This window comes from Festucalex cinctus, chromosome 21 (genome assembly GCF_051991245.1).
Source record: "Festucalex cinctus isolate MCC-2025b chromosome 21, RoL_Fcin_1.0, whole genome shotgun sequence".
Lineage (NCBI taxonomy): Eukaryota > Metazoa > Chordata > Actinopteri > Syngnathiformes > Syngnathidae > Festucalex > Festucalex cinctus.
This window is the reverse complement of record NC_135431.1, coordinates 12,508,207-12,535,084: the sequence shown is the minus strand read 5'-3', so window position 1 is coordinate 12,535,084 and position 26,878 is coordinate 12,508,207. Positions and strand designations below refer to the sequence as shown.

The window sequence follows — 26,878 nt, the reverse complement described above, 5'->3', positions numbered from 1 at the left end:
TGTGCTAAAACTTCAGTTCCGGTTGAAGAACAGCATCATGGCTGGGTGATAAACAGTGTTGTTTGTTTGCGTCACACAAGAATCTTTGACCTATGGACAACAAGTTCAATCTTGGTTTCATCAGACAACACAATTTGGTGAATTCTGAACACACAGTTATATAAGAAGGTGTCCAGCACATGATCTCAGTTAGTTATTCATTTTTACTTCCTCCAAGAATGTTTTTTTTTTCCAATGTAGTACAAGGTTATAGGTCACATTAATAGTTGAAAAAGTTTTGAAATGATTTATCTTTGTCTTACTGTTTTAGATCATAAAATATGGCATTTCAATAGGGGTGTGTTGTCTTTTTATATTGACAGTACTTCACGTCACACAACTTTTAAATAACATACTCTTTCAAAGCAATGTTACAAGATTGTACTTTTTTTTTTTTTTGCCAATTTGCAAAGAACACAAAAAGATGTTTTATGCTTCATGAGATATTTAACGTTTACGTCAGAGAAAATTTTATGCAAAGATATGCACACAGATGCAGAGGGAACAAAATACTGGAGAGACACCAAAACAGTATTTTTATTGACCAAAATACTTTTCATAATTTATTTTCTTTTAGTGTTATATTGCCAAATTAAAGAACATTCATCACTACGTTTGAGGCCCTATTTCCTGCATGTACAGCTTGTCTTACTGACACTTTTTAGTAGTTTATTTTCCTTGCAGGATTTAACTGCATATTCAAAGAACAAGGGATGAGTACATCACTTCATTTTTGCCATCAATCATATTTCTCATCTTTTTATTGCAAAAAGTTTCTGGGCTAGCTAATTCAGTTTCGAGAGGTTTCTGGCATGATTGATTCGTTTTCACCATAGCTGTCCCTCAACTAAATGAAAAGCCGAGACATTTTCATGAAGGTGCTTCACTTTATTTGGAAATTGGTTTTATTACACACCGTGTGCAGTCACCCAACAGTGGAAACTAATTCTGATGGGTGTGTCACTTCATGTCTTTTCACACAAATAAATGTAACTCTTGAACATTGTTGGTCATGTGTACACTATACACTCACCACTTGATTCTGAGGTGTCACTTACCTTCTTTACATGTAATACAATACACATAATATTGCTATTACAAGAATGCAACTCACTCTACGACTTGGCAGAAAGGTCTCGGCCTTAAGCACGGGGATCTTACAGGATTGAGACCTGCAACACATGGAACACTTTATAAGGGGAAATCATGGGGGAATGCTAAAGGATGATACTTTCTTTACCAAGGATGGTTGACGGACAATGTGCCCTTGAGCAAGGCTGTATATCTGTCGCTGAATCTTAAGTGTCATTATATGTACTGAAGAGGAAAAACTAATCTCAAGTGTCAGCAAGGGTTACTTAGGTGTAAACCCAAAGCTTCTCATATTGACCACCAACTGTTAAAATTTGCGTTTTCGAGTCACTTCGTGAATTGAATTGAGCCCAGGAGTTCTAAGTGTCCCTTCGGTCCATAATGTTACTCCAATATTTCCATTCTGTTCCACTAACTCACGAGATTTTCCTTCATGAGGCTGCGTTGTTGCCCCCATCTGACGCTAACAACAACCCTTCCCCCATTTTAGTGTCAGGCGACATTAATGAGATGGACTTCTTCCTCGCCGAGCAAGCGCCCGGGGAGGGCGAGTGTGTTAGCGAGACATCTTGTTCGAGTAACCCCAAAACGAAACGAATACTTTACAAGTAAACATACGTCGGTGCCAAGTTGGCTTTTAGAAGTAGCTAGCATTCTCGCGCAGATTCGGCAGCCATGTTTTACGTCTATTTTTTTTAAGTGTATCTATCCGCGGCTCGATTAATTGTCAATCGTTACTTATTAACTCGTCAAACGTCGTTTGGTTGTGAAGTATCGAGCACTTTGAAGTAACAAATTCCCTCTTCCGAGAGTAGGTTGCCATTACAACCTGAACCTCCTCTCTCTACCGTGGCCTATGCGTGAAACACACCGCTGATATCCCTCCGCTGAGGGCTCGCGTTTTCCCCTTTGGAGGGGGAGGGGATATTGATAAAAACACTCACATAAGATTAAAATTTCACCACTAAAATCAACGTCATCTAAACGTGTGTCTGCACATGTTTTGCGTCCCCGTCATTTGCGTCGCTGCATGGCGGGCAAACCCACCCGGGAGGCACTAGACTCGTCCCCGCGCGGAGGAGCACCGTGAGCGGAGGCGAACCGGGCCTGTTTTCGAGCGCCTGAATGGAGGCAGCCTCTTCCTGGTGGATAAACAGTGACAGCTACAGGGCAGCCACCGACACCCAGCGGCCCGGCTCCGGCGCTGCCCCCGCCGAAGCACGCCGAAAACATGGCTTCAGAAAGGCCGCACATCGCGCAGTTGACTTCTGGTGAGTAGCGGAGCTCGGGGAGCGGGCCGAGGTTGTCGTTTATGTCCCCCCTTCTCCCTCCCCGCGAGCGGCAGCCCTCTTGTAACGCAGCTCCCCCGTTCCTCTTCTATCTTCCCTCCGACCCACACCAGAGCTCTACTTCCTAATCGCCCGCTTTCTCGAAGCTGGACCGTGCCAGGAAGCAGCCGAGGTTGGTGTTTTGAGAATTTCGAGGCTTTTTTGGAGTACATCAAGGCGGCCATGAGGCTTCATGTTGTCTTTTTTTTTTTTTTTTTATCCATTTTCAGACGCTGATAAGGGAGGTGGAGGATAAGGAGGTAAGTGGAGTGGAGAGATGCGCGGGCGCAATGTTGCCCCCTTTTTTTTGCTTCACTACTAGTGAATATGCCTTAAAACTACACTTTTTAGGGTGGTAACACTTAAAAATGTTTTGTGTGTGTCTTCGTGTATAGCTGTTGCCGAAGAGGTTGGACTGGACAGGGCAGGAACACCCCGGGACGTATGACAATTTGGTAAGGGAGTTTCTCTCTTTTGCAGGAAGAAAGTTTCAACACGCCAACTTTACGAATTGAATTTCCCGCATTTTTTCCCCCATACAAGCAGCAAAACACATTATAATGTTGTTGTTTTTTACCAAGTGAAAATAATAGGCCTTAGATTATGATTTCTAGGGGGGTCAGGACCTGGCATCGTCACCCAGGTGGTGTCCCACGCAAGTCCTAAAAGGGGAAAGTGGAGTTTAAACGCTTGTGGAATTGTTGCTACGTCACGAGTGTTGTGGGTGCAGGCAGGCAGGCAGGCTGGACTGGACTGGAGCACAGTCTCTCACTCTCGCTCACTTCCAGCCAGCTCCATACTCACAACACTCCTTCTCGGCTGCAAACTGGATTATTTGACTCAATTTTTAAATTCAATTCATATTTGGATTAAATCTGGATTAACAGCAGCTGCCACTCAACATCGAGGAAGAAAAACAGAAAAGTGTTGTTGGATTATTATTATTTTTTCCCCCTGGAGGTTTTATTTTGGACATGGAGATGAGAGGTAATGTGCAACTCTTATTAATTTTTTTTCTGTATTATTATACTCATTAGAATCCCTGAAGTGGGAAATTAGACTTACACTCTGCTGTTGGATACAACACGTAGAACCAGATCACGCAGGCATGCAATACAAGGACAGATGTCAAGAGTGAAACCACTTTCCCTCTGACACAACCCAATGGTGTTGTTGGTGCCTTGCTCAAGGGTACCTCAACAGTAGTCCAGAAGCAGTGTCTCTCCAACAAGTAGTTTTCATTTGTTACCACACAGCAGGATTTGGACCGTCACCCCCAGGTTCCCAACATGTCCTTACAAACGAGCTAACTCCTTCTATTTGCATATGGACAAATATTGCAATTAATTAATGTGCATATTATGCTAATTAAAAGCACATAAGCAAGCTTTAGGGCGTTTTAGAGAATGGAGAGAATGCACAAATCCCCATGTGGCTGACTACATTTGCCAATGAGCTATACATGTGCACTGCACATATTTTGTTATTAAATCATATTTAATCAACGTTCTTAACTATTAACTTCTTTGGATAATTTTTCTTTAATGAATATTTGCATTGCATTCACACATATGAACATTATATATCTATACATGGGGGATTAAAGTATGTGAAAGTGTAATGTATGTGGAATAGGTCATATTATGAAGTATATTTTTGTCTGACTGCACATGCTCACGTATGCTCTCGCTCTGCGTGCCCCTCCCACCACCTGTCAATCAAAGCCCGATTCTATTCTTCTCTTGAAAAAAGTAGTGCAAATGCTTTTAATTTTTAAGAAAAAAAAATTGTGACATGTCACATTGGTTTTGTTAATGTATTTAGTAATGTTATTTTGTTTTTACTCCCAAGTGGATTGTGCTTTGATGGTGGAAGGATGTTGATGAGAATTAATTGCATTATTAATTAGGGGTAATTAATAAGATGCTAAATTATATAGAATACATATTTGCATTATTAAGCAAGAAGGGGATATACAGTTGTGCATGTATGAAAATGGTTTTAGTGAATGGTTAACAGTGTTTTATTTTTGATTTTTTTCAGTGATGTGCTGCATGGAAAATGTTATGAAGATGGTTTCTTTTGCAATTATGTGTAGGGACTCGGGAGCCATTATGTGCAGAGAAAATTGTGTGTGCGTGCGTGCACTCGTTGTGATATGCTGATCACGTCTCCTGTACCAGCAATGATGTTGGATGTAATTATCGGCGGCCATTAATTGTGCATGTATTCGTGTCTGTGTGTGTGTGCGTGTGTTACACAGGCTGTTAATGCACTGATAAGAGAATGGACAAAGTGTGTGTGCGTGCGCGTGCGTGTTGCATTTCAGTATTTAAATGTGTGCAGCACGCACAGGTCATGTGTGGTCAAGAATAGAATGAAACCAAAATCTATTACATTTGTTGTCTCTTGTTTCAAAAGAAAATATACCGAATCCTCGTTAAACGCACATTCATCTCATGGTGCCACTCTAGTGCAGAAGCAGTGTAAATACTGTTTGTTGATTACAAACATATTGCATTGATTTGTAATAATGTATGCAGTGCAAAATAAAATACATGTTTTTGTTCATTTATTAAATACACAACAATGTAGCTTATCAAATGCAATCCCCTTTTGATTTATGGAATTTTTTTGTTTTGCATGCAAGGCAAGGTACATGTTTGATAATTTAAGTATTATGTTTTAGATACAGAATTAGTTATGTTGCTTGTGTCTTCACTCCTGGTGAATTGTCAGGTTGCCATGCGTCCCTGAAATGCCATAAAATGTTTGGAGTTTTTCATTTTCATGCTTGACTACATGATGCATTTTTGTTGTTTGTTAGATGTGACATAAAATATGAAATAGAGGCATACACCTGCTTTTAATTTCTTCTTGCAAATTGTTTTATATAAAAAAATTTAATATTACATTGACATTTCTTCAAAAGTCAAATTGAAATTTGTAAATGTCATGTATGTTTGTTTGTCACACTCTTTTTGTGTTCAAATGGGGGTGACATAATGCGCTCCAACTCCATTTAGTTTTTGTAATATTTTTCTTCTGGCGGTTTCTTCTAAATGAATTGGCTTCTGAAAATGTATTTTTTTTAAGTATTAAGGCATCTCATTTATTGTCATAGGGACACTTTCTTGACACAAAATGTGGTGGAGTGTTTTGATCTCTTTCCCATTTCATCGCGCACATGTATTATTATGCAGGTGAAGCTGTACCGCCACATCAGTCCTGAGCACCTGCTGCACGTGTGCTCCAGAGTGTGTCCTCTGCTGGAGCGGGATGTCCCAGCCAGCGTCCCAGGACTCACCAGCCTGCTGGGGGCGGGCCGACAGAATCTCCTGCGCACCAGCAAAAGTGAGCCGACTACATCGAATGCTTCATTAGTAGTTCAAGTAACACACACATGTCAATACGTGCACAGGTTTAATCCTCATTAACATGTAGTTGTCCTATTAGTGTACTAAAGTTATCCAACTGGTTGGTGTGCAGAAAAAAAAATCATTTTGTAGAGGGAGTCTGAAGTGGGGAAAAAGTTACTAATAAGTAAGCAGGCATTCCACTAGTGTGCTGGACCTTAACGTAGATATGTAACAGCTTTACTTATGTAATTATTATTATTATTTTTAGTTTTACATATCTTTGTTGTTGTTGTTGTCGCCCAGGTTGCAAGCATGTGGTATGGAAGGGTTCAGCGCTGGCAGCACTTCACTGCGGCCGACCGCCAGAGCCTCCCATCATCTACGGGAGCCCGGCCAACATCGGTAAAGACCACCTTTGATTTTGTTAAATTCATGACAATAGCGTTCACTCAGTCACTGATGGTATACAGTGATAGCGGGTGATAAGCTCCAGACCAACTCGCAATAGGTGAAAATCCAATTTGTACGACGTCTATTAGAAAAGTTTGGGAATTGGTGTCACAAGTGATTTATTTAAAAATAGCTTTTAAACATACTTTACACGCCCACAAATTCCAAATGACTGAGTAAACTTGTTCCCATCAATTTGCCACAATGTTTTCAGTGTAAACAATTTGCATCAGCAGGCTACGGATTAATTCTTGAAGGAAGCCATGCGTCCTCACATCATGTTTCTCTCTACTCGTCGTTCCAGTGGAGACCAGCCACGGCCGGCGTTTGAACGGTTCTTACCGCCTGCGCCAGCTCGTTCCCACCGCAGTGTATCAGCACATGAAGATGCATAAGAGGATCCTGGGACACCTTTCCTCAGTCTACTGCGTCACCTTCGACAGGACGGGACGACGCATATTCACCGTAAGTGAGCAAGATCTGGCTTGTATCACTATTGGAAACCTTGTACTTTTGTGGCCCCATTATCAAAAAATGGGAAAGGTACAAAAAGTAACTGATTGTACTAACTGACTGTACACATTTTTGTGTCAAAAGTTGTGTTTTCTTCTAGTTGTCTGACTTATTTAATTGTTATTTAGGCTGCCTTCATCCATTTGCAGCTTTCACGTCCTAAAATGCCTAAAAATGGCTGCAGAGCGAGAAGGAGGGGGTGGTCAGGGGTGCAGGGGCGGGTACAAGATTGACTCCTCTGTTATCTCTCTTTGCGTTTATACATTTCCTGGGCTCGCTCGCATTCACCGTCTCTTTCTTCTACTCCCGTGTGGCCCCTCCTTTGTTCAGTTGCCTACCCCCCCCCCCCCCCCCTTTCTATTTTCCCGCTTTTCCTCTTCACAACTGGAGAGTGAGAGTGTTTCCTCAGAGGCGCTTGCTGGATAAATGCCAGAATTAACATATTCATCCTCTGGCTCCTTTCCCCGCCCGCTTCCAGTTTGCAGTCTCTTTTGATCATATTTATATCGCTTTACCTTGTGACAGTCATAGTAATTATTTTTCATTGGCTGTTTGATTAAAGCAGTTGTAAGCTATTGATACTATCATATTGGTATCCTAATACAGTGGTGTGAGTGAGCCAACATGCTTTTAAAAAAAAAAAAACAAAAAACATATGAGCTGCCGTTTGCATAATTCCAAAAGAACTGATCAGTATTATTGTGGTTTAAGGGCTGTCACAAACAAATCTTTTCAGAATCAATTAATCCTTCAATTACCCAAGTAATCGACACCTCCACTTTTTTGTGACGACCAATTTTGGTGGCCAACTTAACCGAGTTAGCCGACCCCCCCCCCCGCCCCCCACCGCCTTTCTGATGCATCAACTGCTTTCTACCGGCTTCGACTTCAGGGTTCCGATGACTGCCTGGTGAAGATATGGAGCACGGACAGCGGGTGTCTGCTGGCGACGTTGCGCGGGCACGCCGCCGAGATCTCCGACATGGCGGTGAGCTACGAGAACACCATGATCGCCGCCGGCTCGTGCGACAAGACCATCCGCGTGTGGTGCTTGCAGACGTGCGCCCCGCTAGCTGTGCTGGAGGGCCACGCCGCGTCCATCACGTCCTTGCAGGTGAGGAGAGTCACCTTCGACTGTATGAGAGTAAAGTGTGAAAATAAAAAATGGAACATTTTACTGAATGTGAGTGGGGAAGAACTTTAAAAAAAAAAAAAAAAAAAAGGCTTTATTGGGTCTCTGTTATTAGTGAGCCTTGAACATTTTGTATATTATAGTGATTATTATTTCAACTTGTTATGATGAACTGCTTGTGTTTGCAGTTTTCTCCTCTGTGTAGCGGCTCCAAGCGCTACCTGTCCTCCACGGGTGCTGACGGCACCATCTGTTTCTGGCAGTGGGACGCACGCACACTCAAGTTTGGGTGAGACACAGCTGCCAATGTAAAGAGTGCACTGAGAATTTCTTTATTATACATAAATAATGACATATGGGGTGTAAATTATAGTGAAGTCTCTAGAGTTGAACACAATTTGACATTTTTCCCATAGGAAATAAATGTGCATAAAACGAATGTGTCCTGCCTATATGAAACCATTCTGTTGCGGGTCAAATGGAAGTTAAAAACTCTATTAAAAATATATATATATATATCGGAAAAATGTAAGAAAATTCAATAAAACTTCTTTTATTAATGTTTTTTTTTAATTGAACGAGTATATTAAGTAAATTGTATTTATGTTTTTCTCACAGCTGCTGAAATACAAAATTATATATAGCAGGGGTGGCAAACTGTGGTCCTCGAGGGCCGGAGTCCTGCAGGTTTTAGAGGTTTCCCTACTCGAATTGCAGCTGATTCCAATTAACAAGATTGTTATAAGGCTTATGCAGAGTTTGCTGATGAGCTGATCATCAATCAGCTGTGTTGAAGAAGGGAAATATCCAAAACCTGCAGGACTTTGGCCCTCAAGGACCCTATCTCGCCACCCCTGATATAGTCATAAACAAAAGGAGAAAAATGTAAGCGATAAATATTCAGTCTTAAAAAGACAGTGAGACATAGAGCGGCACCTGATAATGGTGATTAAAATTGATTTGTCCAATATTCACAACAAGCACTTGATTCCAGTAGTTGCACTAAATATTGATTGAGTAGTCTGTAATTGTAAAGTTTAGTCTTAGTTTTGTGTTGGGGGTTACATTGACCCGTAATCATTTTGGATGGACCAGAGAAACTTTAATATACCAATAACAGGACTGTTTACTCTACAGGCAAAGTTTTAAGTCATAATTTAACATTCAGAACTCTCATACTGTACCAATGAGATGACTATAACTACTGTATAATTAAACTAAAATAAAGTAAAACTAATCATACTTTGATGGTAGTTTGATTCAACGCTTAGTTGGGTTTTTATAGGTATCAACCGATAGCAGATGCTATTTTATTAATTATATGTTGCTCATTGTAGTTAATTTCCTCATGTTCTATTTCCTGTTCAATGGCTGTCATGGTACTTTTCACCATTACTGCTACCCTTCTTTAGTGACATCACTTTTTCCTTGCATCCAGTCAGAGACCGAGTAAGTTCACTGAGCGTTCCAGACCCGGCGTCCAGATGATGTGCTCCTCCTTCAGTGCAGGTGAACGCAACTGACAGCAACGACAACAAATGTCACCATCTGGACATTGGACACCATAAGATGATTTCAAAATATCAAATTGTGTACAGGTGGGATGTTCCTGGCGACGGGAAGCACAGATCACATCATCAGAGTGTACTACTTTGGCTCAGGACAACCAGAGAAGATCTCAGAACTGGAGTCTCATACAGTCAGTAAAGCCATTGAATAGCGGAAATTCTACACAAGCTTTGTTCTTTCAAAAAATGTGAACTAGAAACAAAATAACTAAAATATTTAGCTATACTGTGTGTTTGAGTCATAGTCATTATGTGTTTGTGAATTGGGGCGAGGTGTCTATAAGAGAGAGCAGAGGCCACTTTGAGAGGAAATAGCATGATTTTGGAAGCTGTCCTACTCACACTTGCTCCATATTTTTGCTTACTAGGACAAAGTTGACAGCATCCAGTTCTCACACTGCAGTGACCGGTAAGTTTGTGTGTCAAGGGAGTTTTTTTTTGTTTGTTTGTTTTTGCAACGCAAATCCAGTTTGTTGTTATGGTAGCTCTTTGTGTTGTAATTAATGAGTTGTCAGCACAGAAGTAATGCTGCCTTCACTCTGTGACACTATGATTAATACATGAAGTGCATTCACGGTAATTCTTTAATGAGCTGTTGTGTTTACTTAGCATTTTTGTGTTAGTTTGGCTGCTGCATTATTATCATTTTATTTTGTGTTAGGTTTGTGAGTGGCAGCAGGGACGGCACCGCACGCATCTGGCAGCTGCAGCCTCAAGGCTGGAGGAGCATCCTGCTAGACATGCAGACCAAATTGCCAGGGTATGTATAGTACTTGGACCCCTGCTTTTTCTTTCATTTGAAACTCCAGAGATGAGCTAACAGAAATTCTGATCGATTTTTTTACCGTAACTATAAACCTTTAAATAACTGCAACCTCGTGGCACAACAGGACGCTGAACGTTTGCAATTCGTACTTGTCTGGTCTGTGTATGTTAAAAAACTTTATTAAGAATCTATGGTATGATAAACAACGATGAACTACAATCAGCAGGGGGTAATTGTACTGTCAAATCAAAACTTGAGCAACAACTCGATTGATTTAGGTGAATATGAAAACATTTTTTTTGCTTTGATGCAAATTTTCAGCTACCTTATCATGATGAGTAATTGATATGCAATATTTACACTTGGGACCTTTGCTGTAGGAAGTACAACCCGCCACCGCTGGAAGACAAGGTGACTAAGCTAAAGGTCACCATGGTAGCGTGGGACCGCCACGATGGCACGGTGATTACGGCAGCCAACAACCTTACGCTGAAGGTCTGGAATTCCATCAGCGGGAACCTGGTTCACGTCCTGATGGTGCGTATGGCTGGTACATTAACACAATGTCAATATGAGATATTTAGATATACAGTAAATGTTTGGTAGCAAGATCTCATTAAAGTTTGTTTTTGGACACCATTTGAAATGGCCAAACCTATACTTTTTTTTTTCTTTTTTCTTTTTTTCTTTTGCCCACACAAAATGACCAAAACCTAAAATTCTAGCAATTTAATGTCACCCTTCTCTTTAGCATACAAGCTTCAAATATTTTGAGGAAGTCCTGGAAATCCCTAAAATGGCGGAAAAATAGGAGACTTTCTGTGTCTTTATGCACATGGCTTCTTGAGACTTTTGCATGGGTCTTAACTAAATTGTACTTCCTGTGTCTTTCAGGAATGACTTCTTTTGTGGGTCTATGAGAGACATGCATATCGAATATCATTGCTTAGTCAAACAGAATTTTCAAAAACCCCTCCCTAATACTCCTGCCCAGGACCATAGCAACTGTTTGTGCACATTCAACCCAGTACATTTACATAAAGTGCTGTCAACTTGTAACCGACGCTGGTAAAACAAAAAAACAAAAAAAATGCTTCAGGGCGAACGATGCATTCAAGAACACAGCGCCACGTAGGATTGTTTCACCTCAATGTGGGCATTTCATCTGAACAGGGTCACGAGGACGAGGTGTTTGTCCTGGAGCCACACCCCTTCGATCCCCGCATCCTATTCTCGGCGGGACATGACGGCAATTGTATCGTGTGGGACCTGGCCAGAGGCGTCAAGATCCGATCCTACTTCAACATGGTGAGCTAGCGCTGGGGGAAAAAAAAAATAAAAAATCTGCATTTCTTCTTTGTCCTTCTCACATGTGACGCAGATGTTTTACTTCAATTCTGGTGTCTGGGCTGCATGAATAAAAGAATACACTTAGTGAGGGTTATGTACACTGGCACCTAACAAAGCCTCACTCCAGAAACTATTCACAGCTCTTTCCACATTTTGGGTGGAAATTGATGGAAGGATTAAGTAGCATATTTTAGGTAAGGTAAGGTAAGGGTGCCTTAAGATGAGTTTAATTTATTTATATCACCAAGCTCGTAAGTCAAAGCACGCGTATCTCAAATATGCCGCCTATGGTGTTTTGCATTGTGTTAGCATTAAATAAAACTGACTTATTTAAATCAACACCATGCTTTTTTTTTTTTTTTTTTTTTTTTTTTTTGCATGCAGAGTAAAAAGTAAAACCATCTTAAATCGTGCAAGGGACTTGCTATGGCGACACATGACAGCACAAGCTGAAAATGGCAACATTTGTGAGACCTTTACTTCATTGTGGTGTCTGCTAATAAACTAATGAGTGCCTACATCTCCCTAGATCGAGGGTCAGGGGCACGGGGCGTTGTTTGACTGTAAGTGTAGCCCAGATGGGCAACATTTTTCCGCCACCGACTCCCACGGTCACCTGCTCATCTTCGGCTTCGGCTCCAGCGGGAAGTATGACAAGGTACACACAAATACACCCGCAAACACGTGCACGCACGTAACGATGTCCCTTGACTTCACTGATCTGCAATATTCTAGATCGCTGACCAGATGTTTTTCCACACTGACTACCGGCCCTTAATCCGCGACGCCAACAACTACGTGCTGGATGAACAGACCCAGCAGGCGCCTCACCTCATGCCGCCCCCCTTCCTGGTGGATGTGGACGGCAACCCCCATCCTCCCCGATACCAGCGGCTGGTGCCTGGCCGGGAGGGCTGCCGGGACGAGCAGCTCATCCCGCAGATGGGCGTCACTTCCTCGGGTACGAGTGTGATGTCACCTGCTGTCTTGGTTTGTTTCCATAACAGCACTTTTAAAGGATTGCTGCAACGGGTGGGCAAAGTATGACCCACTTCGTTCTTTAATCCTGCCCCACTGACCATTTACATTAAGGTCATTCGTATCAATTAATTTAGCTACTTTTCCTAAAATTGGTTAATTTAAAATCTATTTACATGATCTTTACTTTTTATTTATATCATGAAATAATTTGATAGATTCATTGTAAATAATAAAGTACAAAAATATTAGTCCAATGAAGCTATTTTTTTTAAATTTTATTAAATAATTGGTTGAATAAATCTAAATGAAATCTAAATGGATGTTTTTTTAATTTAAAAAGAATATGCCACATAAAATGTGCAAACGTAAAATAAACTTATATTTAATTTGACATTTATATTTTAATTTTTATTTTTTTTTTAAATCAAGAAACCAATGTTGGTTATTTTACTAAACATTTAAAATGAGCATGATATGTTTTTTTCATATTTTCTTTTATTTAAAAAAAAAAATATTCTGAGGGAGGAACAAATATATTTACTGCAAAAAAAAATTAAAGGAACAAAGTGTTACCTTAATTGTTTTGAACATTGTCTATCCTATGTATATATGTATTGCAAAAAAATCAGAACAATTAAGAGAACACTTTGTTCCTTTAATTTTTTTAGCAGTGTATAATCAAAACTGGGAAGCAAACTATATTTTATTTAAAGTAAACAAACTAATATTTTCTTTCATGAGATACATGAGTATATTTTTCTCCAACACATTAACCATGTCTTTTTCTTTTTTTTTTCTCATATTAACCCCCCCAAAAATGTAAATGCAACAAATCTTACAGGACTCCTGATAAATGTAACATTTTCAGAGGTTTTCTGGTGGTATCAGTCATGGTTGTCTCCAACCTGCCTTCTAGTCAGTCTGAAAGATACAATTGTAATCGTCTGCCAAGACTAGACATTATCCCTCTTTTTATGTGTGTAACAAGATGGTTGTAGGGGAACAACTACACTCTGTCAATTAACAAGCCACTTGATGCTACTTACTGCCTGAACATAATTAAGAGATAATTAAAAGACAGTGAAACAAACTTCACAGTTGGATCCTATGCATTTATTCTCAATTATGTATTTTTATGGCTTTTTTTGTTTTTGTTTACCAGGCTTGAACCAAGTGGTCAGCGAGCAAGCACTGGATGGCCCCAGTCCTCTAGATACCATGATCCAGAGATTACAACAGGAACAGGACCAGAGGCTGGGCTCCAATGAGACACCTGCTGCTACTGCGCCTGCTGCCGCCGCTGCTGTTACCGCAAGCTCCCGAGTCAGCAGAGGTATTCATGCTTTGTGTGAATTAGTTCTAAGGCTTAGTCCATTAGTTGTGTTATTAACTTTTTTTTTTCTCCACCGACTTATCCCCTTTAGAAAAATGAAATCAAATATTTGTTTCCTTCCTTGTTGTCCTGACTGAAAACATGTTGGCCTCCCCAAGGAGTATGCAGATTTCAGAACGGAGCTTAAAGATTACTTACTTTAACAACCATCCATTTTCTTGACCACTTATTCCTCACAAGGGTCGCGAGGGGTGCTGGAGCCTATCTCAGATGGCTTTGGGCAGTACGCGGGGTACACCCTGGACTGGTTGCCAGCCAATCGCAGTACTTTAACAATCCCCAATTCCAATGTTTCTTCAAGTCTTTACCACACCATACCACGTTTGCAACCATCACAAATATCTTCTACATTTTTTTATCCTTCAGGGTCTGTGGGTTCTCCGACAGAGGTGCACTCGCCGCCCAACGTGGGTCTCCGTCGCAGCGGGCAGATCGAGGGTGTGCGGCAGATGCACAGCAACGCGCCGCGCAGCCAGATGGCCACCGAGGGAGACTTGGTGGCGTGGAGCCGCAGGGTGCTGGTGCCTGAGCTGGAGGATGCGTCCGTCCGGTAATGAACTGCAACAATGTTACATAGTTACACCAACAGTATACTTTCTGTATACTTTGTTGTACTATGGATCTTTGAGTGCTGACTATGTGCATGTCTGTTTTGATCATGTAGGAAACAGGTGAACTGGCGAGAGGCCAAAGGGGAAGAGGAGATCAACATTTACCAGTCGGAACGCAGGAGACGCACCATCCACTCCCTGCCCAAAGAGAGCAGAGTAAGACTTTTAAGTCAAGACAACTTTTTCTTTCTTTTTTTTTTTTCTTCTTTTTTTTTTTTAACTTTCAATGTAATAGACAAATGCTGCAATGGCACTGTTGAGCACACACCTCCACCAAGCCCTAACCATGTTAATTTGAATTCTCACCAAATTGTGCACTTTCATATTTATTTACTTGTGAAGAAAAAATGCAATTGTCAATATGTGCCTTTTTTTTTTTTTTTAATTAATCTGAATGTCATGGACACACTAACTCACTAAAATGGCTTCCTTCCTGCATTAGACCTTTCACAAGTAACACCCATTTACTGACTTTTAAAAAGTAGGAACTTGTTTGGCTCCAGTAGAACCACAAACTCTCCTTGGTGAAGGTAATAAGAAGCGACACGCTCACCTTGACCAAGGTCTGTCTTATCTTGCCTCATTTTTCACTACCTGATTATTATCCCATGGATGTTCTTTAATGGACTGAGTCACACTGGTGTCACCTTTGGTAATTATTGGCTCGCAGGTTCATCCAACTTCAGATGGGATGGCTGACGAGGGGAGGCGGAGTCAGGGTAACCACGGTTACCAGACCCGGGCGGCCGTGGAGGAGACGAGTCGTCAGAGTGCTGAGGCGGCTGACGACGACGACAGCATCTCAGAGGTAGAACACGCGTATGCAATATAACAGGTTTCCTTACATAGATGCAGTGTCCCAAATAGTCACCAAGTGCTTCATCCACTTCAACTGCCTTAATGTGTTTATTATCAGGGTGAGATAGAGGTGCGGCAGATCAACGGACACTCGTCAGAGGAGGAGAAGGATGAGGAGCAAAAAGAGCCATGGCCTGATGATCACAGCAGTTCAAGGTATGGCTAGTTGATGATATGTCCTTAAAGTTGGATATCAGAATTCCAATTTCCTTTATTAATCATTGTTGTCTTGTCCGCAGCGACTACTCCAGCGACTACTCAGATTGGACGGCCGATGCGGGCATCAACTTGGAGCCGCCCAAGAAAAGCGTGAAGGTGAAGAAGAAGAGCAGCAGCTCAGAAGAGGACAGCGACAAGAAGCGTGACCCCAAGAAAGAACGCAAGAAGGACAAAGCCGACAAGGACGGTGCAATACCAAAGAAGACAAAGCCAAAGGAGAAGAGGAAGGTTTGTCATTGATAAAAAAAAAAAAAAAGCATCACAAATAAAAACTGAAATACGGTTTGTTAGAAAATGAAGTATGCTCTCTGGCAGAGGGCGGAGTTTCAGGAGCAAGGGCTGACTTTGGAGGAGTGGCTTCCCTCTTCCTGGATCACGGACCTTCTTCCCAGGAGATGTCCTTATATACCACAGATGGGAGACGAGGTACGTTAAGGATAAGCATTTAAGCCGTTTTCTGTACATTGGGGCGAGTTCCAAATCTTTTTCTTGTGATGAGAAAAATGCGGGCCTTTTGTCATCTTGTGTAATAATGCTGTTTATTTGTATGTGCAGTTGTACTACTTCCGTCAGGGCCACGAGGCGTATGTGGAGATGGCCAAACAAAAGAAAATTTACAGCATCAACCCTAAGAAGCAACCCTGGCACAAGATGGAGCTGCGGGTAAGGCTAGATTAAAGTAGGAACACAAGAAATGTATGTATCTTTCCTTCTTAATCTGATAATACACATTGAACTACTCAAAATGTATACTGGCCCGTCTCAGGCAACGTCATTTTTTTTTTCATGTTTTATTGACTGAAACTCCTCGTTTCAGTAACAAGACGAAAAGTAACAGTAGTGAAGGCTTTTAGCATAGAATTAGCAAATCCATGAAATACAGACATATGGAATACATGAAAATATAAATATATAAAAAACATTTTAAAATAGTTAAGTTCATCATATTTCATGGTGACTTCTAATTTTCTTAAGTGAAGACAGACAGCAATTATTGTTTTAAGTCTCCCCGTGTATGGCTGTTGCTCATCAACTAATGAGTGTATATAAGGTGTTTGTTTTTGTTCTTGTTCTTGCATGTCAGGAGCAGGAACTGATCAAGATCGTGGGGATAAAGTATGAGGTGGGCTTGCCCACATTATGCTGCCTCAAGCTGGCCTTCCTGGACCCGGACACGGGCAAACTGACTGGAGGATCCTTCTCCATGAAGTAAAGACCCTGCGCTGCCTCTCTAATGCCGCCATTTTGTTTTTTATGATATATGATATTTTTTGTCACAGGTACCACGACATGCCAGACGTCATCGACTTCCTGGTGCTGCGGCAGCAGTTTGACAACGCCAGGAAACGGCAGTGGACTATTGGTAAGGTATCATTGTTGCAGTATTAGTTATAGCGAAGCGGATGCACTTCAGGCGCGATCTCCTCTGTGCAGGTGACAGGTTTCGCTCAGTGATCGACGATGCCTGGTGGTTCGGCACCATCGAGAGTCACGAGCCGTTCCAGTCGCAGTACCCAGACAGCCTGTTTCTATGCTACAATGTCTGGTAGGTAAACATCACACAAATGTTTGAATTTAATTGTGTATGATGGAGAGTGTGTTTAGGCAGCATGCTGGCCTGACATTCATCCATCCATCCATTTTCTTGACCGCTTATTCCTCACAAGGGTCGCGGGGGGTGCTGGAGCCTATCTCCGCTGGCTTTGGGCAGTAGGCAGACACTGGTTGCCAGCCAATTGCAGGGCACACAGAGACGAACAACCATCCACACTCACAAGCACAACTAGTGACAATTCGGAGCACCCAATTAACCTGCCATGCATCTCTTTGAAATGTGGGAGGAGACCGTAGTACCCGGAGAAGACGCACGCAGGCACGGGGAGAACATGCAAACTCCACCCAGAAAGGTCGGAGCCTGGACTCGAACCTGAGTCCTCAGAACTGGGAGGCGGACATGCTAACCAGTCATCCACCGTGCCGTCTGAGATTCAAAAGTGTTAAATTTAGTGTCACCTATCTGAAAAAGGATGTGCACAATGAGCTAGGATTCTGGAAAATACATTTAAAAAAGCAGCATTGTATAAAGTTATTCTGTGGTTCCAGCTGGGATAATGGCGACACGGAGAAGATGAGTCCATGGGATATGGAGCTCATTCCTGATGAGGGTGAGTACCTTGTAACACAAACCAATCTTCTTTTAAGTCTTGCTTTTCAAAATTGCGTGTTCTCTTCCTTAGCGTCCTTCCCGGACGAGTTGGGCACGAGTGTCCCGCTCACGGAGGAGGAGCATCGCGATCTCCTGTACGTGCCGCTGGATGGTGAATGGGGATGTCGCACGCGCGCCGACGAGTGCGAGCGCATCATCAAAGCTATCGACCAGCTCTGCACCCTGGGTAGGATCTCATCATCTTCATCGTCATCACGGGTCTCATTCCAGCTGTCATGCAAAACAAAGCAGCTTCTTGGAAACGAGTCAGCATGCTGGGGTCATCAGCATGATAGAATGGCTGCAGTGTTGCTTTAACCCTCTGTGTGATGTGCAGCGAAGCCCTCTTTATTGTCGGGGTTTTTACTTTCTGGACCTGGATTTGCCACCTCTGTGTAAGGGTTAGGAGATTTGACTTTATGAAGAGGCCTGCAGTGGCTTTCGTGACCCTATCAGTTGCATGAAAACTGCTCCAATGGCGCCCTCTCATGACTTTTTAGTGTAACTGCCTGGCAAGAGCCAGGTCTCGAAAGCTGCAGGTCCAGCCATTCTGATTTAATGTCTATATTAAAATTTGTTTATTTATTTTTGACTGACCAAATTGTCAAAAGTGTCAACACCAGGAAGGGAAAACACAGAAATAAGTAGTAATGCAAATATTTCCAGCATTGTTTTTAATGAGGCTCAGTCATTTTACGGCAATGGCCGCCATTTTTGCGCCATTTTTGCACAATTTTTGCGCTTATGATGGACACAACTTTTAATATAGCACATTTTCACCATATTTAAAGGTCTATATTTTGTTTTTGTTTTTCAAATTGTTTGTGTTTGAGCAGCTGCTGTGTATATGTCACCAAAAGATATCTGATTCCATGTTTTTTTTTTGTTTTTTTTAAGTTGTCACGTAAATCATGCAGTTGAAATGCAGCCTTAAGGGCCGTCGCTGGCACATGCTTGATTGTTTAGCTAAACACAAACCATTTTTGTTTGTTTTCAGACATTGCGGCGCCGTTTGCTTTCCCGGTGGACCTTCAAGCGTACCCCACTTATTGCACAGTGGTGGCATACGTCACGGACCTCAGCACCATACGCCAAAGGCTGGTCAATCACTTTTACAGGTATCTGAATGCGAGTTTGTGCGTGATAGGATTCAGTACAATGGATTATAGTGTGCGTGCGCTTTGGCTTTAGACGACTGTCGTCGCTGATGTGGGAAGTTCGTTACGTGGAGCACAACGCGCAAACGTTTAACGAGCCGGGCTCCTTCATCGTCACCACTGCCAAGTTTGTCTCTGACCTCATGCTGCAGTTCATCAAGTGAGTCGGGTGTCCACTTGCTTCTATCCCAGCCTTTTTAACTCAACAATAGACTGTGCATATTCATTATTTAATAGATGTATGGTCGTTTTATTTATTTAATGACACTTTATTTCATGTTGTTTTTCCATTCTCAGGGACCAAAGTGTGACAGACCTAATGCCACTTTACAAAACCCTGAAGAAAGCCACATTCTCGGACTCTGAAGATGAGGTAAGTTCCTCAAAGAATTGACTAAATACAAATTTAGTATATGAACGGTAATGTTTTTGTTGCCCATGCAGGATGAGGAAGAGGACGATGAGGACACGAGTACGCCAGGAACCTCCACGCAAAACCACAAGGTCTAGTAAAAGACAGTTACAACATGAAATCAATCAAACATATTAGAATAAATAAAAATGAATAAAAAGTGATAAAAAAAAATAACATTTGACACCATAGAGGAAGTAGAAGTTACAGTTCAGTTGCATGTAACGTTTGTGTACAATCTATTTGTTATTAAAAATGCTATTAGACTATTTTTATTTATAGACAGTTTTTTCCCCCCACTATATTAAAGCACACTATTGTCATGTTGGTGGCGTTTGGAGTGTAAAATATTTTTCTGAGGTGATACTTGATAGATAAAAATTTTGAAAACTGCTGATCTTAAACCATTTTCTGAGTGACCTCGTTTCTTTTGTCTCATTGATGATGTTTTGATGGCGATGTCCTCCTCAGGAGCGGCGTTCAACGCGACGGATTCTGCGCACGCGACCGCCCTCGTATGACCCTCAGGCGTGGCGAGGACGCTGCAAGGAGCTGCTGGACCTCATCTTCCAGTGCGAGGATTCTGAGCCCTTCAGAGAGCCCGTGGACCTGCAGGAGTATCCGGTACGCAAAACATGCTTAATGTGATGATATTGTAAGAAGGACTGGCAGTTGCAAAGTACTGTATAATATTTTGATAAATATGGGTAATAATTAAAAAAAAACATGTCTGTTTGTGTATCAAATAATGGCTAGATCAATTACAGATGGATAAACACCCAGATGAGATTTTGTAAAATTTTATATTAGTTATTCTAGCACCCCCTGTTGCTGAGACATGCACATGACAGTCTCGCCTTTTCTCTTTTTCCATGTGGGGGAAAAAGCTGTTTATTTTTTACTCAAGTGTGTAAGATGATCTATTTTGTGGTGTTGGTGCGTGTGTAATATGTATGGCCATTCACCAATCATTAATTCTCTGTTACTGTGCTAGGATTACCTCCAGATCGTAGACTCTCCTATGGACTTTGGCACGGTCCTCACCACGCTGACTGCAGGCAAATATCAGACGCCCATCCAGCTCTCCAAGGATGTGCGCCTCATCTTCAGCAACTCCAAAGCGTACACGCCCAGTAAGAAGTCCAGGGTGAGAGATTCATGCTCGCGCGCAGGTTACAGTAGTAACGCAACCTCATTTCACGAATTTAATTTAATTCATGAACCAAAGTAATGTTTCCCACTGAGATGAACGCAATAGAATTCATGTTCCAGCCACAGTATGAAGTTTCGAGTGTAGTCTAAAAACAAGGCAAATATACAATTTTGGAGCTCTTTGACCCTCTTTTTGTGTGTGTTCAGATCTACAGCATGAGTCTGAGGCTGTCTGCGCTCTTCGAGGAGCACATGAGCTCCATCCTGGCTGACTACCAGGCCATCCACGGCCTGACGGACAAGCTGACCCGACGGACCGCAGAGCGCCACGCCCGACACACTACTCCCGACCAGCGACCCACACGGCAGAACGTCAAGAGGCGAGGCCGCAGCGAGTCTCCCCCCAGCAGCGCGGCGTCCAGGTTACGACTACATAACCTGCCGGAGCTCCAGTTGAAACAACAGTCATGTGACCCTCCCTCTGTTCGTAGCCCAGAGAGGAAGAGGCGCGTCTCGTCACGAGTGACCAGCAGGCGGGAGCCGTCACCGCAGCCTCACTCGCGACCACCCTCTCTGAGACAGAACCTCCCCCCGAAGCACACGCCTCCGCTGCTCAACGGGAAGACGGACACGCCGGCGGTGGGGCGCACACGCAGTGCCGCGAAACATTTTGCACTTTCGCCACCCTCGTCAGCATCTGCGCATAATGCCGGCGCGACAGGTCAGATCACCTACAATTTCTGTTTTTGTTTTAAACTATAAAATGTTCTTTTGGATGAAAAAAAAATCACAAAATTTGTCAAAAAACAGCATTACTTTAATATTAGTAGTTGTATAAAAAAAAATGTTTAAAAACTGACAAACTGACAAAATGCCATTTTGACATTTTATTTTTGGTGAAATGTCAATCTTGTGGCATTTTAGGTTTATTGGGTTTTATTTGAATTTAATCCATTTTCTGAAAAAAAATTTTTTTTATTTTTATTTTTGTTTTTTTTGGGGGGGATAATAAACATTTAAAAATTACACAATGACATTTTCGTCCGTCTTGATTATACTTTGTCTCCATCCTAGAGTCAACACGCTCGCTGAGAACACACAACTTGGTTTCCGCCTCCAGGCCACCTGCAGCAACTGAGAGGACGACGCCCTCTCCGGGCGTGGAAGGTGGCGTGACGGGAAGCATGCGGCGGAAACCGCGGACGCCTGTGAGACGAAGATCAGGTAATGTTTGTGAGGATCATCGGTCACCAGTAAAAACTTTTGTTTATATTTATAGCCAATTTTAACATTCAAAAGTTCCCAGTATTTATTTTATTTATTCATTTATGTATTTTATTTCCCACGCAAAATCAAAACTTGAAATTGGTTATATCACAAATACCTCTTCCAAGCATATTGATTTTTCTTAGTTTTTTCCTCTACTAATTTTCACAAATGTAGTTTTGATTCAGAAATATATAAAAAAAAACTGTTAACTATAACCTTGCAACCAGTTTGTTCCTTGTTTTTCAATAAAAAGACAATAGAATCACATCTATATGACAACTTTTTTTTTTTTTTTTGCTTTTTTTATTTAAATTTTTATATATATATATATATATATATATTCCCATGGGGAAAAAAATTCCAGAAAAAAAAGATGTTGAATTTTATTTTATAGATAAGATATAAATCCCCCACTCAATTTGGAATAACAGTAGTAGCCTAACTTATGTAGATTTGTGTATTTCTCTTGTGTTGAATGCAGAGATGGAAAATCCAGATCCAGAAACTTAAAAAACCTGCCACAGTTTGGCTTTAGCCTCAGGTGCTAGTGAGCAAGCTCACTAGCTAGTTCCCCGGGTGCTCGGTTACCTGCTAGGGAGATAGCCTAGCTTAGCAAAAAGGGCTAAAGCCAAACTGTGGCAGGATTTTTACTTTCTGGACCTGCATTTTCCACCTTTTGGCTGAATGTGATTGTCTTAAACACGCCTTCTGTGTGTCACTTCCCCTCCCAGGGTCTCCTGAAAGCCCCGCCTCCCAGAGTACTGCCCACCTGAACGGCCACAGCTCTCACTTGACCACCGCAGCAGGAAGGAGGGGGCGAAAATCCCGAGCGGACCCACCGGCGAGCCCTCCGGCAGATCTGACAACTCCGACGAGCCCCTCCAGAAAGCGTGGTCGCCCTCCGGGCAAGAAACGAGGCAAGAAGAGCAAAACAGACCGTGCCAGCCCCGCCCTTGAAGACGACCTTGACCAATCCACCGGTGATGAGGGTGGTGCGTCGGCAGCGATCACGTTGGACTCTAGCACGCCGAAAAAGAGGGGCCGACCGCGGTCCCTCAGAACTGAGGAGGTAACACCGCCACCTCTTCCTCCTCCTCCTCCTCCTCCTCCTCACCCCTCGGAGACTCCTGAACCTTCGCCGCTGAGGAGGAGCAGCCGGCGAGTGCACGAGGACATCACATCTGCACCACGGACGCAAAGAGGCACTCGGAGGGAGGTGGCGGCGGACCACCGGGAGCAGGAGGATGAGGAGGAGGAGGGCGAGGACGGGGCGGGAGGCTCCATGCGCACCCGTAACCAGGGGCGACGCTCAGCCTGGTATGTGGAGGATGACTCTGAGGAGGAGCAGAGGCAACTGCTCTTTGAGGACTCCTCCATCACCTTTGGAACCTCCTCCAAAGGACGTGTACGCAAGTTGACAGAGAAGGCCAAGGCCAACCTGATTGGTTGGTAGCCTGACACACACACACGCATACACAAGCAAGCCCCTTTCACACGGCCCATTAAAGCTGGCTGTTTGTTTGTTTGTTTGTTTGTTTGTTTGTTTGTTTGTTTTTTAAAGGACCATCTAGATAAAATTTGCTGTAAATGTTTTTGGGCAAATAAGTCCAAATTTTTAACGTTTCTTAAATATTTCTTATTTTATTTGTATTGTTTCAAAGAAAAGAAAAGACATATAAGTTACATTTTCTGAAAATGCTTTTGGGATTAAAACACAGAAGCATAATTTATGAATTAAAGAATCATGATGAAAGATAATTTGAGGGATTTGTCATTTTACCCGTTGAATCATTTTTTTGATTAAAAAAATATTCAGACAAAAAAAACAATTTTTAGGAAAAAATGTTTTGATGCAAGACTCAAGATTTTTATTTTCATCATGAAAATTCCATCTGACAACAATTTTGCGGCAACGCTGTGTGCAAGGGGCTGCACACGCACATGCTCATTGGCCCAGCTGCTGCTAATCCAAGCTGTGCCCCCCTCCCTCCTCGTCGAGTATTGGTCCATGTTGGACCCCCTCCCACTTTCTCCTTTGTCTTAGTACTTGAAAGAAAAGCCGCTTGCTTTATGGAACTGTACCGTCTCCAGTGGGTGGACGGGGTCAAATACGGCCACTCGAGCTCAGAACTTTTCCAGATCCTCAAAGGTTGTTTTTATACACCTCACAAGCCAGAACACCCCCCCCCCCCTTTTTTTTTTTTTTTAACATTTGTACATGATGATCCGCCCTCTGCTGGAAGTCTTTCGTGTTGCTGTCCAATGAAAAGCATGACACTATATTTGTGCCCAAAAATTCTACACCACACGTATTTTTTATTTTATTTTATTTTATAATTTTATTTTAAATAAAAACTTGGTGATGACATGTTTTACAGGGGACAACAAAAATATAGAAACAAAACAAACAGAAATATAAAAATGAGTGTGTGATTCATCTCCACCCAATGAAAAAGTTTTTCTAAAATTATTACATGAGGTATGTGTGCTGTCCAATGAAGATTATAGGTATTTATGAATTTGTGATTTTGAATGATTTTTTTTTTTTTTTTGAATTTGCACTTTTGTGATTTTATTTTATTTTTTTCTGTTTTATCCCCAAGTAATCAAAAACATGGAATTCTATTAGCTAATAATTGGGCAAAGTCATTAATATACATTTTTGTTAAATCACAAGAAGCCGCGATTGTTCTTGCTTTATCACAAAATGTGTTTTAATCATTGTTTTTCATGAAACACAGGAAGACTGGCATATTCATTGGACAGCAACATCAATATGGATTCGTCCCTGTACAATGGAGAAAATAGAGGTTATCTTAAAAAAAAAAAATATATATATTTTTTTTAAGGGGGTTAAAAGTCACCAAATTATATTACTTTTTTTCTTCCTTTTTCAGAAAAAGCTCAAAATGTGTGTGTGTGTGTGTGTGTGTGTGTATATATATATATATATATATATATATGCTTTCCATTATACAAGGACGATATGGATGTGTGTGTGCTGAAAAACCAAATACTGTACCGTTTATACTGGTACTGTTGGTCGGAAGGGTTATATTTTTTATTTTTTTTTATTATTTTTTTTGTGTGTGTGTATGTGTGTCATTGCCAACATGGACGAAAAAGCTCGTGTATGTCATACTGCATGAGCAACGTGCCTTTGTGTTTGATGCGTGACTGTGTGGAAGATACAGACAAAAGTTGTGTATTTATTAGATCATGTGAATCATATCACATAACCAACACTAGAGCCACATGCACCTACCCCACACAGCTTCTTCGCAATGTGCTTTTTACTGTATTATCATTATTATTATTATTATTATTATTTTAAGTGTTATAATCACCAGGCCAGGCTGTCTTCTGCCAAACAAAATGTCCGCCTTCCTCTTACATTGTGCTGACATAACTATTCGATTATTGATGTTATGGAACCACTCGTATAGTGTTAAGTTGTACTCTGAAATTTTGATTGACAGGGACTGAGAGTGTTGTATGATGCATGTCGTGTCACCTTCATCACATACAGTGGAACCTGCAATTGTCCCATTTTTCTGTTTGCAGATAGGAAAGTAGGACGGTATGGGCAATATGACCTTAAAACAACATGACAGATTTCGGGGTGAGTCAAATTTTGAAGACATTTATTTTCCCTTGATAGGTTTTAAAAATGTGTTATATCTGTGAAAACCAGTCATGAGAGGTTCAACAATTTGCTCAATACAACGACCATCGACGGACAAAGACCTATTGCCACTGCTAAAAAACCAAAAAACTTCAGCCCAGATGAATAAAGTTTAATTGGTTAATCACCCATCTCTATTGGATCGGAAATAATCTCTTCCTGGGTCAAACCTTGGCCGTCATAGAACCCTTAGTCATGCTAAACGCAATTAAAATGTATATTTTGCAAGTGTAAAAAATAAATTACTCTCAAGGATAACTGCAAGGATGGAGGTGAGTCTCTTCACATTAACAATTATGAAAGTTGTACTGAGCATCCAGGACATGGTACAAGATTCAGACGTAGCAGTAATATTTCATGTTCTATGTTCTTGTTGTTTTTGTTTTTGTTTTGTTTTTTTGTAATTGGTTGACATCACTGGTATGCATCAGTGGTGGTGGCGTTTTGAATAAACTTGTAATCCTTGCGATACATATAGAGCCCCCGCCCCAATTATTATTTTTTCCATCTACCTATTTATGGATCTACATACAGTATTTATGGTATTTTCTTGGAAGAACATATTCAAGATAGTTTTGGGGGAAACTTTCGATTTTTTTTTTTTTTTTTTTTTTTTTTTTGGTAGCCAAAGAATAAGTTGTTTTGTTTTGTTTTTTAATTGTAATAAAATTATATGTAAAGTCTTAATTGGACAAGTATTGCGATTTGTACTACAGGTATATAAACGAAGATTTTATTTTTTTGTAAAAGATGTTGTAGAATTACATTTATTAATTCTAAATGGAAGAAAAAAAAACATTTTGCAAGTTCCACTGTATGTATTATTTGATATAAGAATCTGGTTCCCTCAAATATGCAGCTGACATGATCACACTGGAGATTACCTGCAACATCATCATACTGATTATTGTGGAATCAAGTCATTGCTGCTTCCCTCTGCTTTTAGAATCTGTCAAATAATTTTTCCATCCCAAATGACCTTCCCACAACTCCTGTTTTCTGCATAAATGTCATGACTGTTTATAGTATTTGCTACCTTCCGACTCCTAACACCTTTGAAATGATCTTCAAGGGGCCTTAGTGCGTGTGTCATGTGAGCATTTCCAGTTGTCAAAGAGGGCATGGCATGAAGGGATAGACTTCTGTTTCACACATCTTTGTTAGTTTGGATACTTTTTTATATATATTATAAATATATAAATGATATCAACAAGTTGAAAAAAAAAAAAAAAGCCTAAGCTAGAATGTATGTATATGTTTGTGTGTAGGCAAAGTACTGCTGTCCTGTTAGGTGATACACACAATATTTTAAAGAAATAAAACAGTTGTGTTTTTGTA

General features: G+C 41.3%; 1 protein-coding gene across 2 annotated transcripts; it reads left to right on the top strand.

The window, feature by feature from the left end:
- Nucleotides 1–1,665: 1,665 nt before the first annotated feature.
- phip (PHIP subunit of CUL4-Ring ligase complex) lies at nucleotides 1,666–26,878 on the top strand. Of its 2 annotated transcripts, XM_077511237.1 has the most exons (40): nucleotides 1,667–2,402; nucleotides 2,534–2,592; nucleotides 2,690–2,719; nucleotides 2,855–2,914; nucleotides 5,663–5,813; nucleotides 6,122–6,220; nucleotides 6,573–6,733; nucleotides 7,674–7,895; nucleotides 8,102–8,202; nucleotides 9,352–9,422; nucleotides 9,512–9,612; nucleotides 9,850–9,890; nucleotides 10,143–10,241; nucleotides 10,628–10,784; nucleotides 11,421–11,555; nucleotides 12,127–12,255; nucleotides 12,333–12,558; nucleotides 13,741–13,911; nucleotides 14,338–14,521; nucleotides 14,636–14,738; nucleotides 15,253–15,390; nucleotides 15,499–15,596; nucleotides 15,680–15,887; nucleotides 15,975–16,085; nucleotides 16,215–16,322; nucleotides 16,744–16,868; nucleotides 16,940–17,022; nucleotides 17,094–17,205; nucleotides 17,763–17,824; nucleotides 17,897–18,052; nucleotides 18,863–18,983; nucleotides 19,057–19,182; nucleotides 19,320–19,395; nucleotides 19,467–19,526; nucleotides 19,906–20,058; nucleotides 20,429–20,581; nucleotides 20,794–21,008; nucleotides 21,078–21,307; nucleotides 21,661–21,810; nucleotides 22,587–26,878. In XM_077511237.1, exons 1-40 carry the CDS (start codon nucleotides 2,363–2,365, stop codon nucleotides 23,306–23,308), a joined length of 5,547 nt encoding a protein of 1,848 aa, XP_077367363.1. In that variant the 5' UTR covers nucleotides 1,667–2,362; the 3' UTR covers nucleotides 23,309–26,878. The 2 variants fall into 2 exon arrangements, with proteins under 2 accessions (XP_077367362.1, XP_077367363.1); XM_077511236.1 differs by having other exon boundaries at nucleotides 1,666–2,402; nucleotides 17,763–18,052.